Raw genomic sequence first — 24973 nt, forward strand, 5'->3', positions numbered from 1 at the left:
ACGTGAAATAGAGGAAGCTCCTCCACCTGATGCTCCAACAGAGTAGAGAGTGTGTCATCTGTCCTAAGTAAAGATGAGCGTAGGTGACTGCGTTACGATGACCTACCACTGGATTGCCCATTCTTATTTGTTCCTACCTTTACTCAACTAATAGGCGTTGATTCTGTTTCTGAAAAGAAGAGCGTGGCTATCGAAAACCGTCAGCGATGCAGCGTCTAAACTAACGTGATAATTGGAAAAATACAGATGACAGAAACAGGGTGTTTGCTGTTCCGAAGAAGAGCTTGCGATGAAATTCGCGCAATTGGAATAGCAACTGCCGAGTCGTAAAGACAAGAAGCTAACTGACGCAATGACAAGAAGATGCATTGATTGTGACAGTAACGTTCTTGTTTTCCCACAAATATACTCTCTGCAGGTGCGTAGAAAGACGAATAGGAGGGACGAATGGGAGCGAAGATGAGTCCCAGAAGGAGGAGGAGGAGGAGGTCATGAAGTCCAAATACCGAGGAGCGCGTGTTCCCAAACAACCGCTTTCCTCCGAGAAGGTAGCAATCATTATGATAGAGAAGACCTTGATCACCATCCTGCTGTTGCTCCTTTCAGCCGGCACTTCGTCGTGCTCGGGTGACGTCAGGTTTTGCGTCTTCGACGAAGAGGACCCTTCGTCGTCGGTCCAGCGACTGGAACAGAAATTGAGAACGTCGGACGTGGTACTCGCGGGTTACACTCGGCACGAGTACTCCTTCGAAGCCGAATTCCTCGTGCTAAACGTGTTCAAGGGCGAGCCGAAAGTTGCCAGTCTGTTTCAGAATCGAAAGCTGTCCGCCTTGGAATCCGCCCTGAATAGGAGGCTGGTCAACGTGACGGGGTTCGTGACGGTTGAACCACGACCCCAATGTAAACACGGCATAAGGGTCGGGGAGACGTACCTGCTGTTCGCGAAGTTCGCGAGGAAACTCATTCTGGATGGCACGGATGCCATACAAGCTTATTCCAAGGGCAGAGAAGAAGAGGTCAAGAAATTGATACAAATAAGTGAGTAATTGGTACCGTCATTTTGTTTCCATCATTCCTTTTTCTTTTTTTAATTTTCTTTAATCTTCGCGTGTTTCGGTACTCATGCCAATATAACGCCTCCATTGAAAAGAATTTTATCGCTGATCCCACCCCACTTACGCTTTTGCGAGAATTATATCAGCGATCCGTCTTTTGACAAGAATTATATCGACAACCCCATTTTTAACAAGGATGTTATCGGTGTCCCTCTACCCTTTTGACAAAAGTGACAAAAGAATTTTATCGGTGAGTGTGAATCCCTTGACAAGATTTATATTGGCAACCCCACTTTTGAAAAGAATCGTATCAGCAACTTCCACTTTGACAGGAATGTTATCAGTGGCTCCTCTGTTGACATGAGCTATTTCGGAAAACCCCCATTTTGACAAGAATTTTGCCGGCAACTCCACTTTTGACAAAAAATGTTAACGGCAACTTTTAGCAAAAATTTCATCTGTGACGCTCTGTCGTTTTGAAAAGAATTTAAGAATTTTATCGGTGAATCCTCTATTGATAAGAATTGAAACTGTGATATAATTGTGTCAGTAACCTTCTTCCCCTTTTGAAAGTTTAAGAAGTTTATCGTTGACTCCTGTTTTGACAAGAATTGTGTCAGCGATCCCCATTTTGACAAGAATTATATCGACAACCCTTCTTCTCTTTTTGACAAGACTTTTATATGTGACCCCTCCTCTACTTTTGACAAGAATTTAACCAGTGAAACCCCCTTTTGAGATAAGTTTATGCCATTTTCCTCTTGAGACTTTTGCCCAATAATGAGCAGAGCCGGGATTGGAAGGGGGGGGGGGGCAACTGCCCCGGGTTGCAAATTTCAGGAGGGAACTAAAATACCGTTATAAAATCGTTGAACCTGCAGTGGGTGAGGCGGCAAAATCTTGTTCGCTCCCCACTCACAAAAATCCTAATTACGGCGTCGATCATAAGCAGAGATAGGGTTTTTCATGTATTATATAGCAAATTTATATACGGTAGTAAATACTGTCTTATAAGGGGCAGCTAGACGGAGTATTTAACGCGTAATTAACGGGAACAGATAATAAAATGTCTTTGTTGGACGCCAAGTGCAATGTGCCGTAACAACTCGCCTGGACATAGATCTTCAACCTTTTTCCGGTTTCAAGCACTGCCTGTAACCATCATCAAAATAAGAGCACCCTTACGGCAAGTTCGTTCAACATTCGAATGCATGTAATGACGATGATTTCAATTCCTGAATGAAATTCTTCCAAGGTGCTTAATTGGAACGTTGATCAAGTACTCGTGAGCACGAAATCGAACACGAGCATTGAGCACTCGGGGTACTTCAGGGAGCATCACCATGGTGCTCGCGAGTAGCGGGTTGAAGGTGCCTGCGCCTGGAAGACGAACGCGGGTACGTCGGTAAATTTCGGGCAGCGCGTTGGTCCATTGCGAGACAATTTATTATCCTTCCCCGCTCCTTGTGCGTTGAATGTTCTGTCTAGCACACACACACACACACACACACACCCTCACTTTAGAACGTTTCTCCGCTTAGTACGACTCATTTTTCGTGATCCCAACTCTTACTAATTAATAGGCCTACTCAATCGAGATTTCCCATTTAAGCGTTTCCCGCGCTTAGAACGGTTTTTCGCGATAGTTTTTTGGAAAACGTTGTAAGCGGGATTCACGGTTTATAGAGAATGTTATAAGTTTATGTTATAAGTGTAAATAAGTTGTGGTGCTTCCCTGAAATCTGGTGTCGATAGAAAGTGTAAATAGTGTTATGTGGAATTTTTTTTCAAGTGCTAAATTTATGGAAAGAGCTCACACACACACACATGCATATAACGCAAGGAGGAGGCATCGAGGAGTAAACAAAAAGCCGCTTTGTTTTGACCTATTTTAAGATTTCTGTCCTTATCCCTTCTGCCAAGGGTAAACTTTCAACACCACGCTGTCTGCCATTACTGAGGGCATTCTTTGTTTCAAAACAGCTGCCTTCACCCACGCAAAATCATTTTTTCTTTCTTTCTCTTCTTTCAAGAAGTAGCAGCTGTTCGCTCTCGGAGTCCGCGTAACAAATCAAAATTAATATGTTTTATGTGAACGTTCATAAAAAAAAAAACATTATAGCGTGAGAAGTAACGAGTCTGTAATACAGTAATTACATAATAGGATGTTACGGTGCGCAGCCGTAATGCTTACTCAATATCGAAATTCCTATCGTTAGTCATTCATATTTTTCTTTCGGATTGAAAATTACCATACGCGGGACAGGTGCGAAAATAATAATAAAAAGGGCGTGGGACGCCTCCACATTGTGTAGAACCGATTTTATTCGTGATCGGGAGAGAGGAATATACATCTAAAACTTCATACATACAAAATGTATCACTCAGTCACTCAGTCACTCAGTCAGACATACAAAATTTTCACAAAAGATCTTCAACGCATGGCCCGCAGGCCGCGTGTGGTCCTCAGAGCTAAATTTTGCCGTGGGCCCGAAGTCAGTTCTGAGAAAATAACTTTTACTCAACATTGAAAGACAACCAGAAAATTATTGAAAAAAATTATTTTAAAATTTATGGAAATCTATATTTAATGAAAAAAACTCTTAAGAATTAGTCAAAATTCATACATAAGAATGAAATTACTTCAGATTTAATGAAAATTTACATTTAATGAAAGAAATGATTTCTTATCTTATATATAAATGTGTAAGTGCGTACGTACATATATGTATGTATGTTTGTTTGTTTGTTCTTTCTACAAATCTGCAATTTTAGACCGATCGTCGCCAAATTTTGCATATATATACCAAACAGGACCGGGATTGAACCATAGGCTATTTTAAAAGTTCATCAGAACTAGGCAAATGTCCGAAATAGGCGAAAAACCGTCACGCAACTATGGTTCCTGGGCCCTAACAGTCACTTACGGAATGTTTACTTTGGTTACCGTGGTTCCCTAGCAATGCGTTTGAGACGTGTATATGCCTTTACAATGGTTTGTCATTTCTTCAACGCTGTCAGTATTATGAATAACGGTTTATTCTTTTATAATGGTTTGTAGCTTTTGCAGTTCTCCCAGCAATTGAAGAAAACCAGGGAAATGCGGGTATTTTTGCTAGTACTTAATAAAAGAAATGAGTTTCCATACTTCATCAAAAGATTTCATATTTACGTACAACGACAAAACTAATTTCAGAATTTTTGAAAATTTATACTCAATAAACAGTAGTTTCAGGATGAATGGAAGGCTTCAATAATTTGGGGCTTCTATCCAACTTGAAGTCCATTGACCCATTTGTTCAGACACCCCTGTAATTAACTCTTTGCAAATATGGGTACGTTACTATTCTTAACACTGCACCACAGTATAACTGCCGTGGTGGTGGCCCGTGAGCTTCATGAGAAGTTCTAATTTGGCCTCCCCGCGATGTGTGTTGCAAAATATTCATGCAAAAAAAGGGTACATGCACAATTCCTTTCCACTAAATGAACCCAAAAATTAATGATAATTCAGAAATGAAGAAAATTTTAAATTAATGAAAAAATAATAATCCGAGAACTGATGAAAATTTAGAATTTTCATGAATTAAAAATATTTTTTTTGGAAAATAACTCCAGCAATTATATGGAAATTTAGAAGTAATGACGGAAATAATTTTTTCCTTATAATTTAATACTATAGTTCAGGGGCGTAGCCAGAAATTTCGTTCGGGGGGAGGGGGGACCAAGGTGATAGAACAATAGATTTGGCCATCTTCTCATATTTCGGGGGGGGGGGCAAATTTCGTTGTAGTATAGTATGATGGCGATTATTGAGTTTATCAATGCATTAATTTTCTTTTTTTTCAGTTTCGGCGGCGGAGTCCACTGGCAGTGACCAAAGCGAATGGAGCACTTGCAGCAAAAGTTGCGGGGGCGGCATCCAGATCAAGAAAAGTCGGTGCACTGGCCGGACCAATAACTGTTCCCCACAGGTTTTGGGCCTACAACGATCGTGTAACACGTTTCCTTGCATAGGTACGTAGTTACGGATATTCATTTTTTTAAAAGAAAAACGAAATTGTCGCCTTTGAATCTCGATGGAAAGTTTCTATTCGTAGGAGCTTAATATACGAGAACTTTTCCTCACCTCATTTCCTTGTGTCCCAAACTTGTGTGATCTTACCAGCCTCCAATTTCATCTAGGTACTGGTATAATATAGCTAGGATCTCATGGATAACGCCGTCTAAAGGCTGCGTTCATAGTGGAGTGCAGCCTTAAGAGCACCATAAGCTCCAGAGCAAATTGACGTCCTGAGGCGGCCCCTACCTAGCTAAAAGTGTGTGCTCAGCAGTACGGAAATTTATCCTCGGAAATCATGGAACTGAATTTTAATACATCACAAGGCCTCTATGCCATTGAGGGGGCCCAGGTGCATTCATGCGGAAAGAGAGCCACGGTCTTGGATAACCTTAGTCCGCTTCTCTTGCACAGGGAGTGCAAAAGTGCCGCAAATCTTCAAGCTTAGTCTCAAAAGATGAGTGATGCTGCGGATAGGGGGCCGTTCAAGTATTACGTCATCATCGACAAGGGGGGAGGGGGGTTTGGATAATGCTTACGTCATCAACCACACTTTATGAAAATATTAATTAGGATTCAGAGGGGCAGAGCTGATGACGAAATTTTACTGACGGGGGGGGGGGTCAAAAATGGCTTAAAATTTGCAATATTTGAACGGCCCCTAGGCCCCGATGCCCAAGAATTACGGCATATATGTAATAACTCCACAATTCTTATTTTTTAAATTTCTCTCAAGGTCTCACAGACGTGCTGGAAATCGTTGGTTTGAGACAATTTCTGCCACATCAGGAGGGTCGACCAGCCGCTTACCGAATCGCAAGCAACAGCTCTTGGAACTCGACCGCGGCTCTTCCTGCCGCAGGATTTCCAGCTCAGTTCTCCCTGATGATTGCGATTCGTTCAGCAAAAGAACCCGTTTCAGGGTTCCTATTCCGGCTACTTCAGAACGGACGTCAAATACAGGTAGATATGTGACCGAAATTCTCTTTATATACCATTTTCAGTAAAGAAAAATGACGATTCTGAGGTTCAGACGAAAGAAATCTCGAAATTCATAATAGATTGTTTTGTGATTATTGTGCTTTTTTTCGGTCTTCAAGGTCGCGGTCCATCTGAGCAAAGACACGGTTTCCTTGATTCTGCCGGACGGGTTGTATGTCCGCTTCAAGCAGGAGAACAAGCTAAAGCACGGCTCGTGGCAGTGGATGTCATTCTCTATTCGCCGCAACACCGTCACTTTCTTCCTGGACTGCAAGCCGTCCGGCGTATTACCAGCTGCCATAGCCGAGGATTCGCGGAAACTTACTGGACTAGCTGATTACGTTGTTGGAAGCATTGGAAACAAGGATTCTAGCGTCTTTCAGGTATGGATATCCCCCCCCCCCACCTCCCCTATTTAAAAAAATCTGACAACACTTCTATTTGACATGAATGTCGCTCTTCACTTGTTAATACAAGATATACGGAAGACTAGAGAAAGAAAACTAAGGAAAAAGACTAAGAGAAGACTAAGGAAAAACTCATCTCTGCCGGTAGAGGCAGAGATGAGTTTTTCCTTAAAAAAATTAACATCTCAAATAATAAATATCTTCACAACATCTAGTCTTCCGTATATCTTATAACACTTCTATTCTTTACAATAAATACCATTATCCAAAACTAAAACAGAGCTTGTATCTAGTCAATATTGGCAATACAGTCATACCTTGTTTATGGGTCACTCTTCAAAAGAGCAAAAAATTTGGCCCCATAAGCGGAGTGATCCGATAAAAGGCGTAAACCTTGTCTCGCCACTTCCTATGCCCCATTGCATTGGGGCAATTAATGCATTCATGAGCATAAAACCAACTTTTCGTCATTCAAATGCGTTGTCTTGTAAATTTATTTAAGTTTGGTTATATTTGATAATTATTAATTTACCGCAATTTTTTCTCTTCCTTCCCAAGATCGCGAGATTTCGTGAAATCCCAAGAGATGATAATTTTGCTTGAAGTACTTTTTACAGTTTTTTTGCGCTGTGAAAGCTATCCCAGTAATCATAATTTTCAAAAAAAATGGTTCAGGCCATTTCAGAAATTCTTAGAGCTCAGCTCTTGTGCTGAAGGCTAATCAGCCTCCCTTATGTGGGGTCCTCTGACGAACAGCTAGAGCCGCGGCGCACAATTTGAGAACCCCTGCCATAGAGGAATATCGGGATTTCAAAAAAATTACCCGGTAAGCGGAGTGACGTGTCATCAGGGTGGCCCACTAACGAGGTCTGACTGTATTTAGTTGGAGCAGCATGCCTCTTGAAAGGGCCGTCTTAAGATGATAATAGGCCACCAGACATCGATTTCTCTGAGGCCCCATACCTGACGAGAGATGTCCGCCTACCAAATTAAATCCTTGTTATCGAAAATTTCAGCCAGATCTATTTTTTAAGAGGACTCCTCTGTACTGGCGACTTCCGGGTTGGGCCTGGGTGGCGTTATTCCATCTTATACATAGGATTTTAACGTGGCTTGCGCTCATTGGGCAAGTTCACTATTACGTCACTAAATGCGAGGCGGGGCTAAAGAGGCAAGGGATTCAAAATATTTTAGTATTGTATATATGTTACGGTAAATGTGATAAATCGATTATGCATAATTCGCCAATCGTCTCCAAAAGTGTAAATAATTTATGACTTCTACCGGTGATTATGCATAATATTTATATTTTTTCCGATACGAAATGTTGATTTTGCATAATAACCGCCAAATGTGACGAATTCAGTACGATTTACGAAATTTACCAGCGACGCTTCAGTATTTTGCATAATCGCCGGCAAAAGTGAAAAATTTAAGAAAATTTATCAAATTTACCAAAATGGTGGGTGATTATGCGTATCCGGAGTTATCGCATTCACCGTAACATATATATTACGGTAAACGGGATAAATCTGGTAGTTATGCATCATGGCCAGTCTTATATAAAGAAGAGTTAACGCAGCACCAGTCCCCTTTGAAAAAAAATGGAAGGACTGCCCACCGGTGTCCGCAAAAGAGGGGTTCTACTGTATTTTTCTTCATTACGCTGGCGTTACTCATAATTTATGCGTGTATGTTTTCTTTTTTTTCGATCAATGAGCCAAGGAACCAACAAATAAGCCAACCACGATAACAAGAGTATTTAGGGTAATTCTAAACCAGTGTTTCCCAAAGTGGGCAATATCGCTCCCTTGGTGGGCGATTGAATTGTCCAGAAAACCAACTTCAGATGAACCAACTTCACCACCACTGTGGTGACGGTAGAGTTCGAACCCGGGTTCTCGCATTCGACCACCACAGTGGTTTAGTGTACATACCTACGTTTGACTGCAGTAGTCTTGAATGAAACGGTTTCTGCTCAGCTCTGTGAACCCTTAGCCCACCACCTCAAAACCCGGCACCATTGGCACAGTGACTCGAAACAACGAGCCAGTGATACCATTGCCACGACGATGTTCAGTGTAAGTGGCTGAGCAACTGACCTCCAAATGCAGAGAGGACGAACGCAAAGGGTTCGCTCACTCAAACTGCCGGGGGTCACGATGCTCGGTACCTCTCTGGTCCACAGAGCTAAGCCAAACTAACAGGGGAGAAAGAACAACGAACCACAAAAACATCAAACGAAGACATTGGGAACCCTTCCCAGAGCTACCTAACCGTGTCAATGCCCACGACCGAAACCCTAAAAACTGTGATTCTTACCTGAATCTATATTAAGCCTCATACAGAGGCCTTCCTTCGAGGTTAGACGCAAACACGTCTTACCGGAATGGAATCTCCAACACGAATGATTTTCAACAGACGTTTCAACACCTCCAAAATGTATTTTTAAGAGATTCCGTTGATCAATAATGAGCGAGAAAGTAATTCGTTTGTTGAAAAACATTGTTATTCAACTATGGTAAGAGCGAATCACAGTGGTGCGCAAACCGTGGGTCGTGTCAATGAACCGAGGTGCGAGGTTGGGGGTCATGAGAGATTCTCCAAAATAAAAACTTACAAATAAGAAATTTTTATTAAAAAATATGTCAAAACTAAAGAATGCCTTTATTCAGCTGAGCTAATTACCATGTATCATACTGTAATTTGTTTTGTAACGTAATTTTATCAAATTCTGCTTGTACAATAACCAATATATCGGCTACGTCATGCCAGAATTACGAATGTGCAATGTCCTCGCAAAAAAAAAAAGAACGTGGGAAATGACATTTGAATGGATTCTCTAGCCATGTTACTCTATGGAAGCTATTTTCCTAAGATGTTTTGTAACGTGCGCTTCATAAGGGATACACATCCGCGTTTCAGGAACAACTTAGATAGTATAGATCAGCGGTTCTCAACCTTTTTTGACTCGCGGAGCCCTTTTCAGTACATAACTTTTATATCGGAGCCCTGTTTGACTCGAGGAGCCCTTTTTGTATATAATTTCTATGGTGGAACCCTGTAGGCCTCTTTTTTTCATTTTATATATATCTATCAAATTTATTTATTTATTTTATTTTCCTTAAGTCACCGCGGAGCCCCTAAGAAGTGCACACGGAGCCCCAAAGGCTCCGCGGAGCACCGGTTGAGAACCGCTGCTCCAAACAATCACTAAATATTTTTTATTTGCCCATTTTTACGTTATATCTGCGCATTTTTACGTTGTTTACAGTATGCAAAATCAGTTTGGGTTTAGAGAATTCTTTTATTCAAAACAACTGATGCTAAAAAAAAACTCGCAATACCATGTGATTTCATTTTGAACATATTTTTGAGCGCCAACCGAGATGGCGCTTAAGTCATAAACAAAAACCATAGCTTGCCTCGCTTTTTAGTGACGTAATTGTGATCTTAGCGTAACCCAATGTTAAAATCCTAGGTATAGGATGAAATAAAGCTCTCGGGTGAGCACAAGCGTTAAGATTGCACTGTTTCTAGCAGAGTTAAGAAATAATCAAGCGTTTTCATGAGCAGGAGACATGGGCGGAGATAAGGGGGGGATAAATAAGATAAAATAAGACATCAACATCATCATCATCGTGGGGGCCCCCCCCCCCCAGACTTCCAAGTCTATCTCCGCCTATGGCAGGATCGAGTACTTCCATCCAGGATTTTGGGACCTACTGAAAGGCACGGGGGTAATAACGGAACCCGGAGACAGGGTCACGGGTCGAAAAGGATCAAAAACCCTTCATACGTTAACTGAGAAGAGGGGAGAAATCTAGCAAAACCACCAATTCTGCCTTGTGCAAACATCGAAAAGAACTCCACCAAAGGTGATGTTTTGTGTGTGACGTTTTTCACTCACTGCGACCGATCATGGGATCCCAAATTTCCTCCCCTTTTCGGCATTCAATGTAAAAAGTGTAAATATGCTTCACACATACAAGACGCCGGACAGTATTATTTTTATACCGCCTCAAGTAAAGTCTTGGGCAACTTTTTTTTTGTAACGAACACAAATTCTTTCCGGCTTTGTTCGATTTGGTCACATCATCCTTTCGGCCATACTTTTCCCCGTTCTTCTGAAAAAATCCATCTCAATGTGTGGTTCATTCGCTCGACCTCGAAACATATAACAGATCATGATTACACGAGACACTAATAACCGACTCTCATCTTTATATATCCATTCGTCTTATGTTTAGGGTGAAGTCGAACAAATACTGTTCGCAGAGGCACCGAGTGCGGCAGCCGAGCAATGCAGCGTCTTCGAACAACCTATGGTAAAACATCTTAATTTTCTTTTCTTTAAATTTTAATAATATTTAATTAATTGGGTAATTATCAGTAATTGATTTTTTCCCCTTCATCTGATGATACTGCTTCCAAAAAAATCGATTTCTATTATGTAACAGGAGCATGCAGCTAGCATGTCGCCATCCGAATCATTCGACGTCGGTATGGACAAGCGCGTCGTCCTCCCAAAGCAGACAACGGGGATCACTACGTCGATGTCGACGAAACTGGACGACGAAGACTTCGCTTTCAACAACGACGACGACGGCAGCGGCAGCTTCTACGACGACGAATACGACGATGTCGATGAAGAAGAAGAAAAACAAAGTCCAGACATCAAAAAGGTGCGTATACAGAAAAAAGTTATGCGGCTAAAGTAAAAGTATAGAGAGCATGTGTGGTTTAGTAGGTCTTATAACATCCATTGTTCAATTTGCTGCAAACGAGTTTCAAACGAACGGACTCGCATCACGCAGACCCGGGTTCAAACACGACCTCCTAGAGATAGAAGGCCTCAAAACGCTGCTCGTGACGTCAGCAGCAAGTAGTCCATTTTCCCTCAGAATATTCGGGGGAAAGATTCCCTGCTCTTGCCGGTATCATCGTTGTGCGGGCTCAGAATTGGTGGCTTCTATGCCCCACATGCAATCACCCTGTGGCAATTGCGAGCCAACCAGGAATATTCTACGCCAAAATAAGAAGAAATGAAATAGGATGGCGTGGTTCAAAATATGGCAAACTTGTTAGGTAGTCTTTTAATGACATTACAGATGAACTTGGCAACCCGTGCGGAGGACTTCTATTTCTAGGAGATGCTAGTTCAAACCGCACCTTCGCCACAGCGGTGGTCGGCTGAAGTCGGTTTTCTGGGGTTCCGAACTTCGAGGAGCGAATGCGAGCCGATCTCCCCGTTAAAAAGTCTCACCACAGAGCGAGAGCAACACACCCATAACGATACAATTGCTCAATCATTACACTTTATTCACAGTCCGAAAAATAGATGGCAGATGGCAGCACTACACATAACAAGCATTACACCGAAACAAACTTTACGTTAGGTTCACAACACGCACTCCAACATCACCAATTCGTTAGAAGTTCCGCTGAGGGATATGGTCGAGGTGCATGCGTGGTCGAGTATTAATATTGATTTCAAACGAGCAACCAATTTAATTTCAAGAATTACTACAGATAGTTTCATTTTGATTCGACAGGTGACAGTAGGAGTACTAGCGTAACGATTCTTCTCTCGTGTATAATAATAGAGCATAATATTATCGCTACGCCAGAACTACAAGGAATTAAAAAGTTTGCAAAATATCCGTTGGCTCTAACTATGCACTGCATATTCAGCTTACCAAATAGCATAGAGTTCTGCCACGTGTTTAAAAACATAACAGCCGAAATTATAGCGAATAAAATGTTATACCGGTGTGTAGCATAAAAATAAAAAACGTGCGGTATCATACCATATATATTGTTCATTTCCATTTTGATCATTTTCATTTTGACCTGTTCAAAACCAACAACCAATTTCAGTCCAAAAACATATAGTTTTACGCTCATTTGATAGATAGCAACGTTATTTCTCGCCTGTATAATAATAAAGTAAAATCACACACAGAAAGTTAGGAAAATTTTCCTCCTATTATTTTCAAGTGCTCGGGGACACGCGAGAATCCACCTTTTAACTGTTCATTCAACTTTACGAAAGAGCAAATGGTGCCGTAACCCGGAAGCACTAAAAAAATGCAGAATGTATTCGGGAGTCCTTTATAAATTTAAATACATGGTTGATAATAACTTCTTAAAAGATGTCTTCTATGCATGGGGGTTCACTCAAATATAAATTACGGAATATGCGTTTGGGGAGGAGCGCATTATGAAGACATACGCAATATAGACAATCTTTGCAATAAATTAAGGAAATTAAATAATTCCAATAGATAACAAAAAACATTCAGTGCCACAAAATCGAACACTGAGACAGAATTACACGTACAGAATTTATAAATTTATCATCAGAAATGAAGAATGCTTGGTAAAAAATGAAAATAGAACCTCGAATAGATATAGAAATATTTATCAAGTGCCTAAAAGTAATAGAACAAACATCATTTCAAAAAAGTTTTTGCTCTACATCGCTCCAAAAATAAGGAACTTCCTCTACTCTAATAATCACACAAATAGTAATAGAGAAACACAGAATATATACAATATCTTTAAAATGATCAAAAACACAGATATTAATGCAGTGATTTTAAATCAATTATTGTCCAATGCATGTTAAAATTATATAGTAAAATACATCTAATACATAAAAGAGCTGTTACTGAAGGGGGAAAAAAAATCAATAATAAAAATCGTATAGGCCCGCTGGAAGGATCTTACCGTTCCTTGGGGCTACACAGTGCATGTAATATATGTGTGTATTTTGCGTCGTTGTCTTTGTTTAGCTTATGTTTGTATTTGTATATTGTATTACATTTTGTATTTGTATAAGATTGGTAAGATAAAACTATACTTAAGCTATCTCTCCCAATAGAATTTGTGCCCCCCCCCGCCCCATTCATAAATATATAATGAACGCATCCCCTCCACCCTCTGTGTCACCTCAGGAGTCCCGTATTTACGGGGCAACTAGCAACTTTAAGGCCCCTTCCCCAATGCTTTCTTCTGTCAGCGCCTCTGCTAAAGAATCCTCTTTATGCGCCAAAATGCATAGTTACCCCGGTTGGCCTGACCGAGCGTGTTTAGTTAAGGCACAGTGGAACCAGGTGAGTACGACGTGGATCAATCGACTCATTTAATTTCATGCATTGTGCTTACCACAGATGTGTTTAATTTTTTTACATTATTTTGTGTTTACTATAATTATATTTTCATCCCCCCCCCCTATACTTTGAAAAAGTGTTCTCATGTTTGATTCAGGTGGGGTGGATGGATTTCATGTTGCTGGGGAGGGTGTTGCTACTTTTCCAACAGATACCCTATGGAATACTCGTCTTGCCCACAGGATGGCGCACCGAAAAAGCATTCATAATTTATTTGCTGTTTCTTTGCACAGGCCGTTCTGCTGTTGTCGGAGAGTCCCGAAAAAGACGATGATATCGAGGACAACAACGACTTGAACAATTTCCTTCACAATAAAATACCTGATGACGTCGACCGAGAAGAAGATGATGATGAAGAAGACTATGATGATGAAGACGAGGACGAAGAAGAAGAGGAGGAAACAGGTTCAGGATCCGCATCACCGACCAAAGGTATTTCTGCATCATAATGATAATGAATACAGAGGGTAAAACTGTTACAAACTAAACACTCGAGCAATGAGTAATTACAACCTGTTGAGGGAGTTTTTCTTTTTGGGAAACGACAGTGAGAAAAAAGGATGACTGAGACATCCAAATGATGGAGAAATTAAATAAAAATTCCAGACAATCTTTAATGAGTTCAGAACGTAGAAAATTTCATTAAAATCACTGAAACTTGTCATTATCATTTCACCTCCTCGCCTCTTTGTCTGAGGGTTCCTGAAAGTTCCGGATCCTGGAAATTTTTCCCACGATGTTTCGTCTCCGACATTTCGCCTTGCCCCGAGCGTATGAGCAACCAAGTGAGTGAGTGATTGGATGACTGGTCAACTAAATGACAGCATGAGTGACCGAGTGAGTGACGTATGACTTGGTCACTCATACTGTCATTCGCCCACTTATTTGGTAGTCTTTTCCACAGTCAAGGCAGCCGAAATGTCGGAAATGAAATTTCCGTAAACGCCTTGCAGTGTAAAAAGAGTAATTGGGCACACCCCTCTAGTTTAGCGCCCGGGGCACCAGACCTATCTGCTTCCCCCAGTTGCGGTCCTGCTTGGAAGCAATTTGACAATAGATATATGTATTTGATGTATTACGCATGTGGACTGAACACTTAGTCGGGCGGACAAAGTATGGATTTTTTGGAGATTTTGCCCTCCCCCTTGGCCATAAAGAATGTAGGGTAAGGTGAATTTTGCCCCCCCCCCCTAATTTTGCTTGGTCAAACAGGTTCCACCGATTCTTTTATCCAGACCAAAACCTCACTGTTTCAGAACACTTACATGACTCGAAGTATCAACCTAAAACCTACATACTGTGCGTGCATGCGTGCTTACTTTCGAATTCATTTTACTGCATCCTCTCTCACTGCCATCAGAACCCCTATGGATCCGAGGCCAACAGGATATGCCTGGATGAGCCCATACGTTGAGCCGACACCAGCCCACTGCCCTATCTGCTTGCAATATACATACTGTGTATGTGTACTTACTTTCGAAAATCCCATAAACTGTATCAGCTCTCATTGCCATCAGGACCCTTATGGACTCGAGGCCTACGGGATATGCCCGGGTGAGCCCATACGTTGAGACAACCCCACTAATCCCCTACTCCATAAGCGGAGATAGACTTGAAAGTCTGGGGGGGGGGGGCGATGATGATGATGTCAATTCATGTATATACTTTAGATCAGTCGACTCCACCTTTGACGCTAAGGGCGGGAGGGGGGTTCTAGCTTCCGACGACATCCCTGCTTGAAAGTGAAAAATCACCGTCGAGCAGTGCTGTCCTAACGCATGGGGCCCGGAGGCCTCGTGAAAATGAGAGAATTATTGATTAAGCATGTAAATTTGTAGGTAGGGCTGGCATTTTTAACCAGGTGGAGGGCCTCTGAAAAGTCATTCTGCCCGGGGGGGGGGGGTGGCAGTTGTGGCACGATGCTTTTAAGATGGCCTGACCGCCGAATAAAAGGCGCAAAATGTACCTTAGACCTCTCCTTACACTGCTTTCTTATCGAGAGTACTCAGTTCCAGACTTTAATTTTAAGGGGGTGCCCTAGACAAAGCACACATTATTATAACACACATGTATTATGACTCCTAATAGGATTTCTTCTACAAAATCAAACTGTCACCAAAATCTGTAACAGCCAATTCACAATTTTCGTCGAATGCCTACTTCGACGAACGCCGATTTTATGGATGTAGGCTATTGCAAACAAAAGGCTAAATGTTTCCAAAACTAGAACACCGATATGGTTTATTGTACACTCTTTCGAAAGCTGGTGCAGTGGACAAGTTTACGGTCAATTTGTATAATTGTAGCTGGGAAAGTGCGGAATTGGGGATTAAAAATTTTGTCGACAATTCGATTTCGAACTTCGCGAATCTTTCAGCGCCTGTAGCTTACGAGTAAATCCAGATATTTTGATGGAAATAGTGTCAGCTGATAGGATTTTTTCTGCTCTTTTTAAATATGAGCTTAGTTAGTCGTGCAGGTCTAGCAGAGACTTTATAAATTTGGGTTTTCTGTCAGATTTGACACATCCCCTCCATAATCGAATATCCCCCTACAACTCGAAAACGGTTCGAGATAGGACAGGGTGTTTCATGTTCCACTTGGGCTCATCTATCACCCCCTTTCGTTTTCAGAACAAGTCACGTTCACCCTGTATAGGTCCATTATTCCAATTCGGGGTTGGTTGATCTCTCACTTGCCCATGTGGAAATCGGGCACATTCAATACAATACAATAGAGCAGGGGTCTTCAAATTTCAGACATTTCGGATCTCACTAAGATGCCCATGGAACCATGCTAATCATTCTCGCCACAGAGAGCCCCGCTCAGATGCTCATCAGATTTTGTACGTCGAGCGATTCTATTTTGGTCATTCTCCTCAACGCAATAAAAAAATAGCAACATTTTTTTTTTTCCAGCTGTCCCAGAGTGGACCGATTGGTCGGAATGCAGTCGGACATGCGACTGGGGCGTCCGCAGCCGCACCCTCATCACGCCCTGCACAGTGTTCGCCAACGACGACGACGACACTTGCACGACAGCTCAACCGCAGCAAAAGCAGAGCGAACCTTGCCTCAAAGTGGCTTGCCCACCTCCAACCACTACGGCGAAACCAAAAGTGACTCGAAAGAAGTTTATAAGAAAAGATGATAGTAAGCCGCTCCCTTCTTGGAGAAGCTCCTGGGCCAGGATAGGTGGCTCGCGAGCTACTGCGACGCCAAGAACTGGCACCGAATATCACAGATTTTCTAAACATCAGTCACTGAAGACGGACTCTGGTAAGTAATTTTTATCTGATCACAACTTATAATGAACTTCAGGAAAAATGCATCTTATATGAAGCAGAAAAAGTACATTATGGAGGACCCTCCAGGCCAAGACTTTTACTGGGTCTTCCCTATTTTCATTTTTTCAGGAAATTTAAGAGTAAAAAATTAAAAAATATATAAGGACGACTTTCGTTCCTCCCGACTAGTCCTATCAGCCGTATTCCCCCCTTCTTGAGGGGCAGGACGGTCCATTTTCATAAATTTTTGGCATAATATTGTCTTATGTTATCTTTACCTTCTAACAGCAAACTGCAAACCAAATTGTCAAAATGGAGGAACCTGCTCTACTTTTGTAAGAAGGTGTATCTGCAAGAAAGGATTCTACGGAAAATATTGTGAAAAAGGTGAGCGGAAATCGATATGCGCGGTTTTCTCTCTGTCTTTCTCTCTGTAGATTAGGTAATTCTAAGCTCTAGGACAAGCCACCAGCTTGATTCCTAGATTTTACGCTTATTTTGTAATTGGTCTCACGGTTCCCAAGGAGGACCTTTTTTTTTGCTATCCAGAGCGTCCTCCATACGATAGAAGTTCCTCAGGAATATTAACGTGGGGGCGCGTTTGGTTTAATAAAGTCCCCAATGAGGTCAAATCCTCCAGCACAATCCACTCCCATGACACAGAATAGCCGTGACATCGTAGAAAACAATCCCATGTCGACATGCCGCAAATGTGGTCGAGATAGGCAATCATGTGATCACCCCTACAACAGACTTTCAACACTATACTCACCTAACATGGAAATTCAGGTATCTGCAACTCTCATTTCCGATACTGAAGACAAGTGACAGCTGGAATGTGGTCATGGCGACGGATTCGTATCGCGAGGACCCGAAACCAACCGTGACCCCCCTCTCTGTCCCCATATAGGATATATGCTGGTTACCCAGAGGGTTTGGGCCATAGTAGGAGCTATGCGACTTCCGGAGCACTAATTAACACCGAAATACCACCAGCGGGCGAGAAGACACAAAATTGAGGTTACATTGATCTCCACGTTAAAAAAAAAATTGTCTCGCCGCGCAGAGCACCAAGCCTACAACGGTACAAATTTTCTGTCATTACACTTTACTCGTAGTTCGAAACGTAGATGGCAGCACTATAACAAGCTTTACACCGAAACAAAGTTCACGTTAGGTTCATAACATATACACTCACAGCAGAATACAGAACACACATAATTTTGACAGTACAGTTGAATCCCGTTTTAACGAATACTGTTATAGCGAAAATCTCGTTTTAACGAACACTTTTCTAATCCGCCAAATAAGTTAACATAGGAACAATACTAAGTAAAATGGATTTCCTTTATAACGAAATTTCATTTTAACGAAGTGATTCCTCCGATCTCTTGGCGTTCGTTATAACAAGATTCGACTGTATAAATCTGTTGAGTTTACACATGCACCGAATCGTTAGAAATTCCTAACACGAATGTTTACGAGGTGCATATTTAATAGTACTGTAGTAGGCTAGTAGCACAGACCTTATAGCTAGTTTTCATTTGTGTGACCCTCCATCTTTTCATTAAACTAGCGTTACCAACCGTTTTCCTTTAGGACGACATGTCCTCCTTCTTGATGTCATTTGAAGCGTCCTCCTATGTTTCGGAAAATTCGCCCTTTTGTCCTCTTTTTCACGTTTTCTTTTTGTAGCCGGTTTTATTGGTCGGAATAGTGGCGCCATCTATTGGGGAAATTGGTATAAGCGACGTCACTGAAGGTTCGTGTGCAGGCGTCCTCCTTTCCCAGTTTTCGAATCTGGTATATATAACTCTACATTAAACTATAATTAGCATCGTTCGCACCAGGGTAAAACAATGTACTCAGATCTCACAATCCTGACCCAATCGATGTTAATTACAATCCAAGAGACCAATTATCACGAAGCTCCACGAGCACCAAAGGCCCCAAGGCTGTGCTCATACGTTAATACAAGTCTAATCACCATAGCCAATGACCAACTCGGAAATGTTTCCTTTGAATATTCTCGTACACAGTTTTCATTTATCAATTTTCTTGTTGAGCAGGTTTTTTTCCGGATAAATTTATGACTGTCATTACGTATCTCATACACTGGTATTGATAGTGTTTGCATCCGCAGCTGCTTGCGATGGCCTGTGCGAGAACGGCGGAATTTGCGCTCAACATGGACGATGCTTATGTTTGCCAGGCTTCTATGGTGTACGTTGTGAATTCAGGTATGCACGAATTTTTTTTCTCTGACTTTAACTGTTCAACAAGAACATGTTGAAAAACTCCGGGCCATGTTGGTTGCAGCCCCCCCCCCTCCCCCATCCCAATAATAAGATAATTTATCATCAGAGACAAACCGGCATTTTGGCGCCCCTTCTGGTCTAGCGCCAGGGGCATCAGACCCGCCCACCTGCTCCTCTCGCCCTTAGTTGCGGTCTTGCCCCCACCCTCTCTCGGACTTTGTCGTTCCTTCTTCAGCTATTCAGCTTTCCTTCAGCAAATTATTTTTCGCATTTACGCCGGTCCGCAGCTGTAAAAAAGGTTGAAGTGCTAGACCACCTTTTCTTAATCCAAGGGCCAGTAAAATGTCTAAAACAATTCGATGAACCACTAACTTACAGCATAAGTGGTATGACCATATATCCTAAAAATGCGGGACATTTAAATTCTGGAAAATAAAGTACTCACTTCTTTATACACCTGCCCCGTTTCTTTTCAACGAAGTATATACTTGAATTTGCAATCTTTACTAAAATTGTGAATGAAGATATTTTCATCACTCTTACAAATTAAAAAAATGACTAAATATCAATACTTATCTGAATATGTATGTCTCGTTTAGTTTTTTTAAAGTTCAATTCTCTGCGATTTTCAGTAGTTCTTCATCATCCACTGATCAATAATTTTTCAGCAACACACACACAATTGACAATTTTGCTGATTTATCTCAACGTTTTTAGTGACAATGGCCGATGTTCCATATTTGAACTCCTAATTTTCATATTTTTCAGAATGGAATATGGTCACCCTAGTCATGATGACTATTTTTGTACCTAAATAAATTCTTGCTTACTGTGGTTTGCAGCAGCTCTTGACTTCTATGTCAGTAATTTCAGCAATAATTAGCAATTTCATCATAAATTGCAGTTCTGGCTACAAATACTGTATATCCCGTATTTACGACCGCAATTTCTCTCGTTGAGATGTGATTACCATAAACATTTCCTCCCCCTGAGGCGTACATAGAGGGGTACTCAGGAAATTCTTGCCCCTCCCCCAAGCTGACCAAAAATTAGGGGAAAAAAAATTAATATTTCGGCGGAAAAAATTATATCTTTATATGCTATATTAACCAATTTTTGTTAATTTAAATGCTTCTTGAAGGGTGGTAACTAAAAACTTCTCGGAAAGGAAATTTTTCTGCCCCACCGCAATCCTTTTGTGCCCCTCCAAAGGTCGACCCTGCGTACGCCCCTGGGCTGGGATCTTTGACGGGTACCCACTAGAGTGAATTTAAAGTGTGAAGAAACAAAAATAATCACATTTGGTCACCAGGCTTGAGCTGTGTCAGCCCTATCGTTGTAGGGGTCACATGATCCTGTGTGTGTGTGAGAACGGAGATTTAATTTTCTATTTTAAATCATAAGGGTATTACTGTACTTATTTATATCAACAACAATAATTAAATGATATGTCGTTTAGTTGGAATTTAGTTACCAAGTCTGCCTGCTCTGCGGACTATCTCTGGGGTCCGCATTCCCCCCCCCCCCCCCCCCGGGACGATATTGCCCACTTTGGAACACTGTTCTTTTTTATGATAACTTTACGTGCTCTTTTCAAATTATATTTTAGAAACAGCGCTCAGAATACGGGGTGTGTGTATATATTAACTTCTGAATTTGTTTCGAAAGGAAGTGCAACTTCGTTGCAGTGAAGAGGCCATATGAAAAAAGCTTCAAGAAAAAAATTGTCAAAGAAGAGAAATTTCCATGCGGTGCGTGGGGATGGAAAAAATGCTCTCGAAAAAAGTGAGAATAAATATATTTTTCTTTAATCTACACTGTGGCATATACATATGGGGCCGTTCAAGTATTACGTAAGCAAATTTTCGGCCATTTTTACCCCCCCCCCTCCCCGTCAGCAAAATTTCGTCATCAGCTCTGCCCCTCTGAATCCTAACTTATATTTTCATAAAGGGTGGTTGATGACGTAAGCATTATCCAAACCCCCCTTCCCCCCCTTGTCATCAAAAGTCAGCAAATCGGAAACCCCCTCTCCCCCCCCCATCGATGATGACGTAATACTTGAACGGCCCCTTTACAGTAATTCATTTGAATTCTTCTTTAACGTTCAACGAATTGTCATTGTTCAAAACATCATAAACGTTCTCGCAAAATGCAGCAATAATGGAAATATAATAAGATGAGCTTTGACGTGAATGTGTTCTTTATGCCTTGAACCACGTGGTTGGTACTGACTTAATGAAATTTATAAATCATCTCTCAACAGATTTTTCTTTAAAATATCTAATATACAATACCAATGTTGTCTATTTGAATTGTTCAGTTCTTGAGATACAGCATAAAACAATTTTGTTACGAATGCGGGCCACGGGCCTGGAGCCCAGACCGGAAGAGGTATTGACATTAGAATGATATTATCGTATTTGTCTGAAATATCTAACAGACGAGACCATTTTCGTATATTTTCGTAGCGAACCTCTCGAAATATAGCGTAAAACAATTTCGTTTCAAAAGCGGGCTGCGGGTCTGGTGCCCAGAGGAGAAGAGGTATTAAAACCAGAGCAGTATTATTGGATTTCTCTCTACGAGATCTACCCGCATACATCAAACACACTCTGATAAACTGAATACTTCCTGAGGTATGAGCGCTTAAATGATTTCGATACGCAACTTTCTTCGAATGCACCCAGTTATCATCAGATGATTTAAAAGACGTACTCACGTCAAAAATGAACCCCCACCCTTTCCAGAGGAAAAAAGAAAAATTACACCTGCTTCAGAAAATCTTGCGTACGCGATTCCACCTTCCCCGATTACGACGTCGGCCGGATAGTATCAAATGCCCTATACCGTGACGAATGGCGTAACTGATGTTTGATGATCAAACATCAAATTAAAAATGCTACTATAAATGCTTGCAGAGAGAGCCCAACTTTGACTTTCGACGAGGCTCTGTGTTTAGCATTGATGGACCCCCAATAAGATCAAAGACTGTCTATTAATCAACAAACACTGTATATGTTTTAAAATTCCCCCCACCACCACCACCAAATTACAGAGGGGCTAGAGAGAGATAGACAAATGGCTTTTTCTCAGCTGAACAGCCCAAGATATCAATTAAATAAATATTTTCTGGATGTTATGCCGAGGTGAACTCGGAAAGAAAAGTCATCTTGTCTCCGCCAGGACTCGAGCCCAGGTCTTCTTGCATACCGGACAAAGCATGCTACTATCTACACCACTGGAGTGGTGCGTGAAATTCACGCACTGTGCCGTGAGGCACTGAAGTAGAGGCATCATAGGCGGGGATTGACTTGGAAGTCTGGGGGGGGCACGATGATGATGATGTCAATTCATCTATACATTAGATCAGTCGACTCCACGTTTGCCTCTGGGGGGGCGATGCCCCATCCCCCGTATCTCCGCCCATGAGAGGCATTAATAGCCTCTTAACTTCAGCAAATGGCCCCTAGCTGGGACGGTAGAGAGAGAGAGAGAGAGAGTTTTTTCTCAGCCCAAAGATATCAGGAAAACAGATATTTTCTGGATATTATGCGGACAATATCTGTGTTCCTTATATCTTGGGCTGAGAAAAAAAGCTGTCTGTCTCTTTTTCTCTCTACCGTCCCACCTAAGGGCCATTTTCTGAAGTTAAGAGAGACTGCTAATGCCTTTACTTTAGCGCCTCACGCCACAGTTCGTGAAATAAGGAAGGCAGGGTCGTGTCTCCAGTGGTGTAGCTGGACCAACAACGAATTAAGCGAGATGACCCACTCCGATGAATATATTCTATATTATACAATAAGATTCTCATTTTGTTTGTTTGTTGCATCTTATGTACGTATTTTTATTTATTTATACAATATAGTTGGCCCTGGGGCCTATACAAGAGGATGCGATTGAAAACGACAAAAATATTGTTTGATATTGCACAGAAAACTAGTGATAGTGGGGGATTCGACACTAGAGCTTGGGAGTTTGTTCCATTTACCAATGGTATGAGGAAAGAAGCTGTATTCAAAGCAGTCACACACGCACACAGTGGAAGCAAAAATAGGTTTTATTTTAAGGGAATGGTCGAGTCTTCGAGAGATGTAGGATGGTTTGACTAAGATACCGAAGTATCTATGTTGAATTGACCATGGAAAATTTTATATAACTATGTTAATCGAGAAATGAGACGAATAGAGAGAGGGAGGAGACGAAGTTCGGACACAGAAACGAAAGATGACCAGCAGTCGTGAGCAAATCGGGTGGATTTATTTTAGATTGATTCGAGTTTGTTTATATTACTGGAGGTGTAGGGGGCCCCAGATTTTAGCGGCGTAAGAAAGAACGGGGGAGATATAAGTTTGGTAACAGAGTAGTCTGATATCCAGAGTGGACCGTTTAAGGTTGCGGTTGAGGAAGAAAAGTTTGTTAAGACACTTCTGGTAAATGTATATAACATGACAAGTGTACGATAACAGATGAGATGGCATGGGCCCCCTCCAATTGCTTCTAAAATATACCTTCATTCTAATATATTTACATTCATACTCCTTAACCAAAACCCCGGAACTTTTCTCGAACTCCCAACCCCGTCTCGTCTGTAATCACCACAAAATTTGTTAATCGCGACAGTATCCAATTGTCTGGGGTAAAATATGTTGTAAAAATTTTGTTTCTTTTCTTTTTTGACTCAAAATAAAATGTTCCGGACTCTGCCACGAAGCTGGGCTGGAAGAAATCTCGGCAACGGGATAAGTCGTGGCAAAGTTCTGGTGTTCATTCAGTGGTGTAGATGGTAGCATGCTTGCCCAGTATGCAAGAGGGCCTGCAATTGAGTCCCGGCAGAGAAAAACATGACTTTTCTTTCCGACTTCACCTCAGTACAATATCTAAAAAATATGTTTCCTTGATATAAAGGAGCTCTTGGTCAAATGCCTCACTTTTCCATAAGAAAATCAGATACAGCTTACAATTAATTAACTTAACGACCGTTACAATCACTGAAAAAAAGTTGATCCTAATATAATTTCATCTTAATTATCAAAAATCTCTTCATACTTCATAATATGCTGTTTTTCAGTTTGCGATTTCACCACCCAGTGAGATTTGCTCAGAGATAAATACTTATATATTTTTTACATTTATTTCTTTCAGAGTCTATTACGCTCCCGTGTTCCAAACGTTTTACAGAACTGAGTACATTTGTGATAAAGAAAATTTGGTGCTTTCGGAAAGCTGAGAGATCAGACCAATCAGAAAATAAATATTTCATCCAAAAGTAGATGGGATTCATTGCAGTAACCACCTATTCTTCTATCATCGTAATTACATACAATTCGAATGGATGAATTTATACAGTTTGACATTGAGTTGAACACTAAATTTTTCCTGTTTTTTTTTGAAAACTTGTAATAAATGATATGATGGTAATGAAAATGTGTTCTCAAAGACTAAACAATTTCTATGCACGAACTGAAATTATTTCCGCTTCCAGTGTCATATATCCAAGTGACTTACCATTAATTTTCGGGTTCAAAGTGCCAAGCAATCAATTAAACTCTCATCTTCTCCACCATGGTTTCTCTATTAACAATGAATCTTCGTCAGTCAATGGCAAGGTAATTTGGCATGGGCATTCAAAAGATCATTAAAAAAAATCACTTTTTAATAAGTTATCTGTGACTTATGTCGTAAATTTTGTATTCTTAAAAATTTCTGAGTGGACAAAAATTTAGATATGCACAAAAATTTACAAACTGC

The 24973-nt window shown here is 41.1% G+C and overlaps 1 protein-coding gene across 2 annotated transcripts; it reads left to right on the forward strand.

Moving 5' to 3' along the window:
* The first annotated feature begins 10 nt into the window (after positions 1-10).
* LOC149081114 (uncharacterized) lies at positions 11-24785 on the forward strand. 2 transcript variants are annotated; one of them, XM_089237903.1, is made up of 12 exons: positions 11-1038; positions 4905-5072; positions 5852-6078; positions 6216-6479; positions 10754-10831; positions 10964-11188; positions 13912-14110; positions 16597-16956; positions 17253-17351; positions 19108-19204; positions 20891-21007; positions 24368-24785. In XM_089237903.1, exons 1-12 carry the CDS (start codon positions 492-494, stop codon positions 24450-24452), a joined length of 2466 nt encoding a protein of 821 aa, XP_089094029.1. In that variant the 5' UTR covers positions 11-491; the 3' UTR covers positions 24453-24785. The 2 variants fall into 2 exon arrangements, with proteins under 2 accessions (XP_089094029.1, XP_089094030.1); XM_089237904.1 differs by lacking the exon at positions 11-1038 and adding an exon at positions 3150-3269 and having other exon boundaries at positions 24368-24649.
* Positions 24786-24973: the final 188 nt, after the last annotated feature.

The sequence above is a fragment of the Pholcus phalangioides genome, unplaced genomic scaffold (genome assembly GCF_987345545.1).
Source record: "Pholcus phalangioides strain wild (caught in Gottingen) unplaced genomic scaffold, Ppha-v1.0 ptg000010l_1, whole genome shotgun sequence".
Taxonomy (NCBI): Eukaryota; Metazoa; Arthropoda; class Arachnida; order Araneae; family Pholcidae; genus Pholcus; species Pholcus phalangioides.

Bases quoted from the DNA above. Each gene is read 5' to 3' on its own strand.
- LOC149081114 (XM_089237903.1), top strand. From the start codon at position 492: ATGAAGTCCAAATACCGAGGAGCGCGTGTTCCCAAACAACCGCTTTCC. The intron at 1,039-4,904 runs GTGAGTAATTGG...CTTTTTTTTCAG, and splicing joins CAAGAAATTGATACAAATAA to TTTCGGCGGCGGAGTCCACT. The intron at 16,957-17,252 runs GTAAGTAATTTT...ACCTTCTAACAG, and splicing joins GTCACTGAAGACGGACTCTG to CAAACTGCAAACCAAATTGT.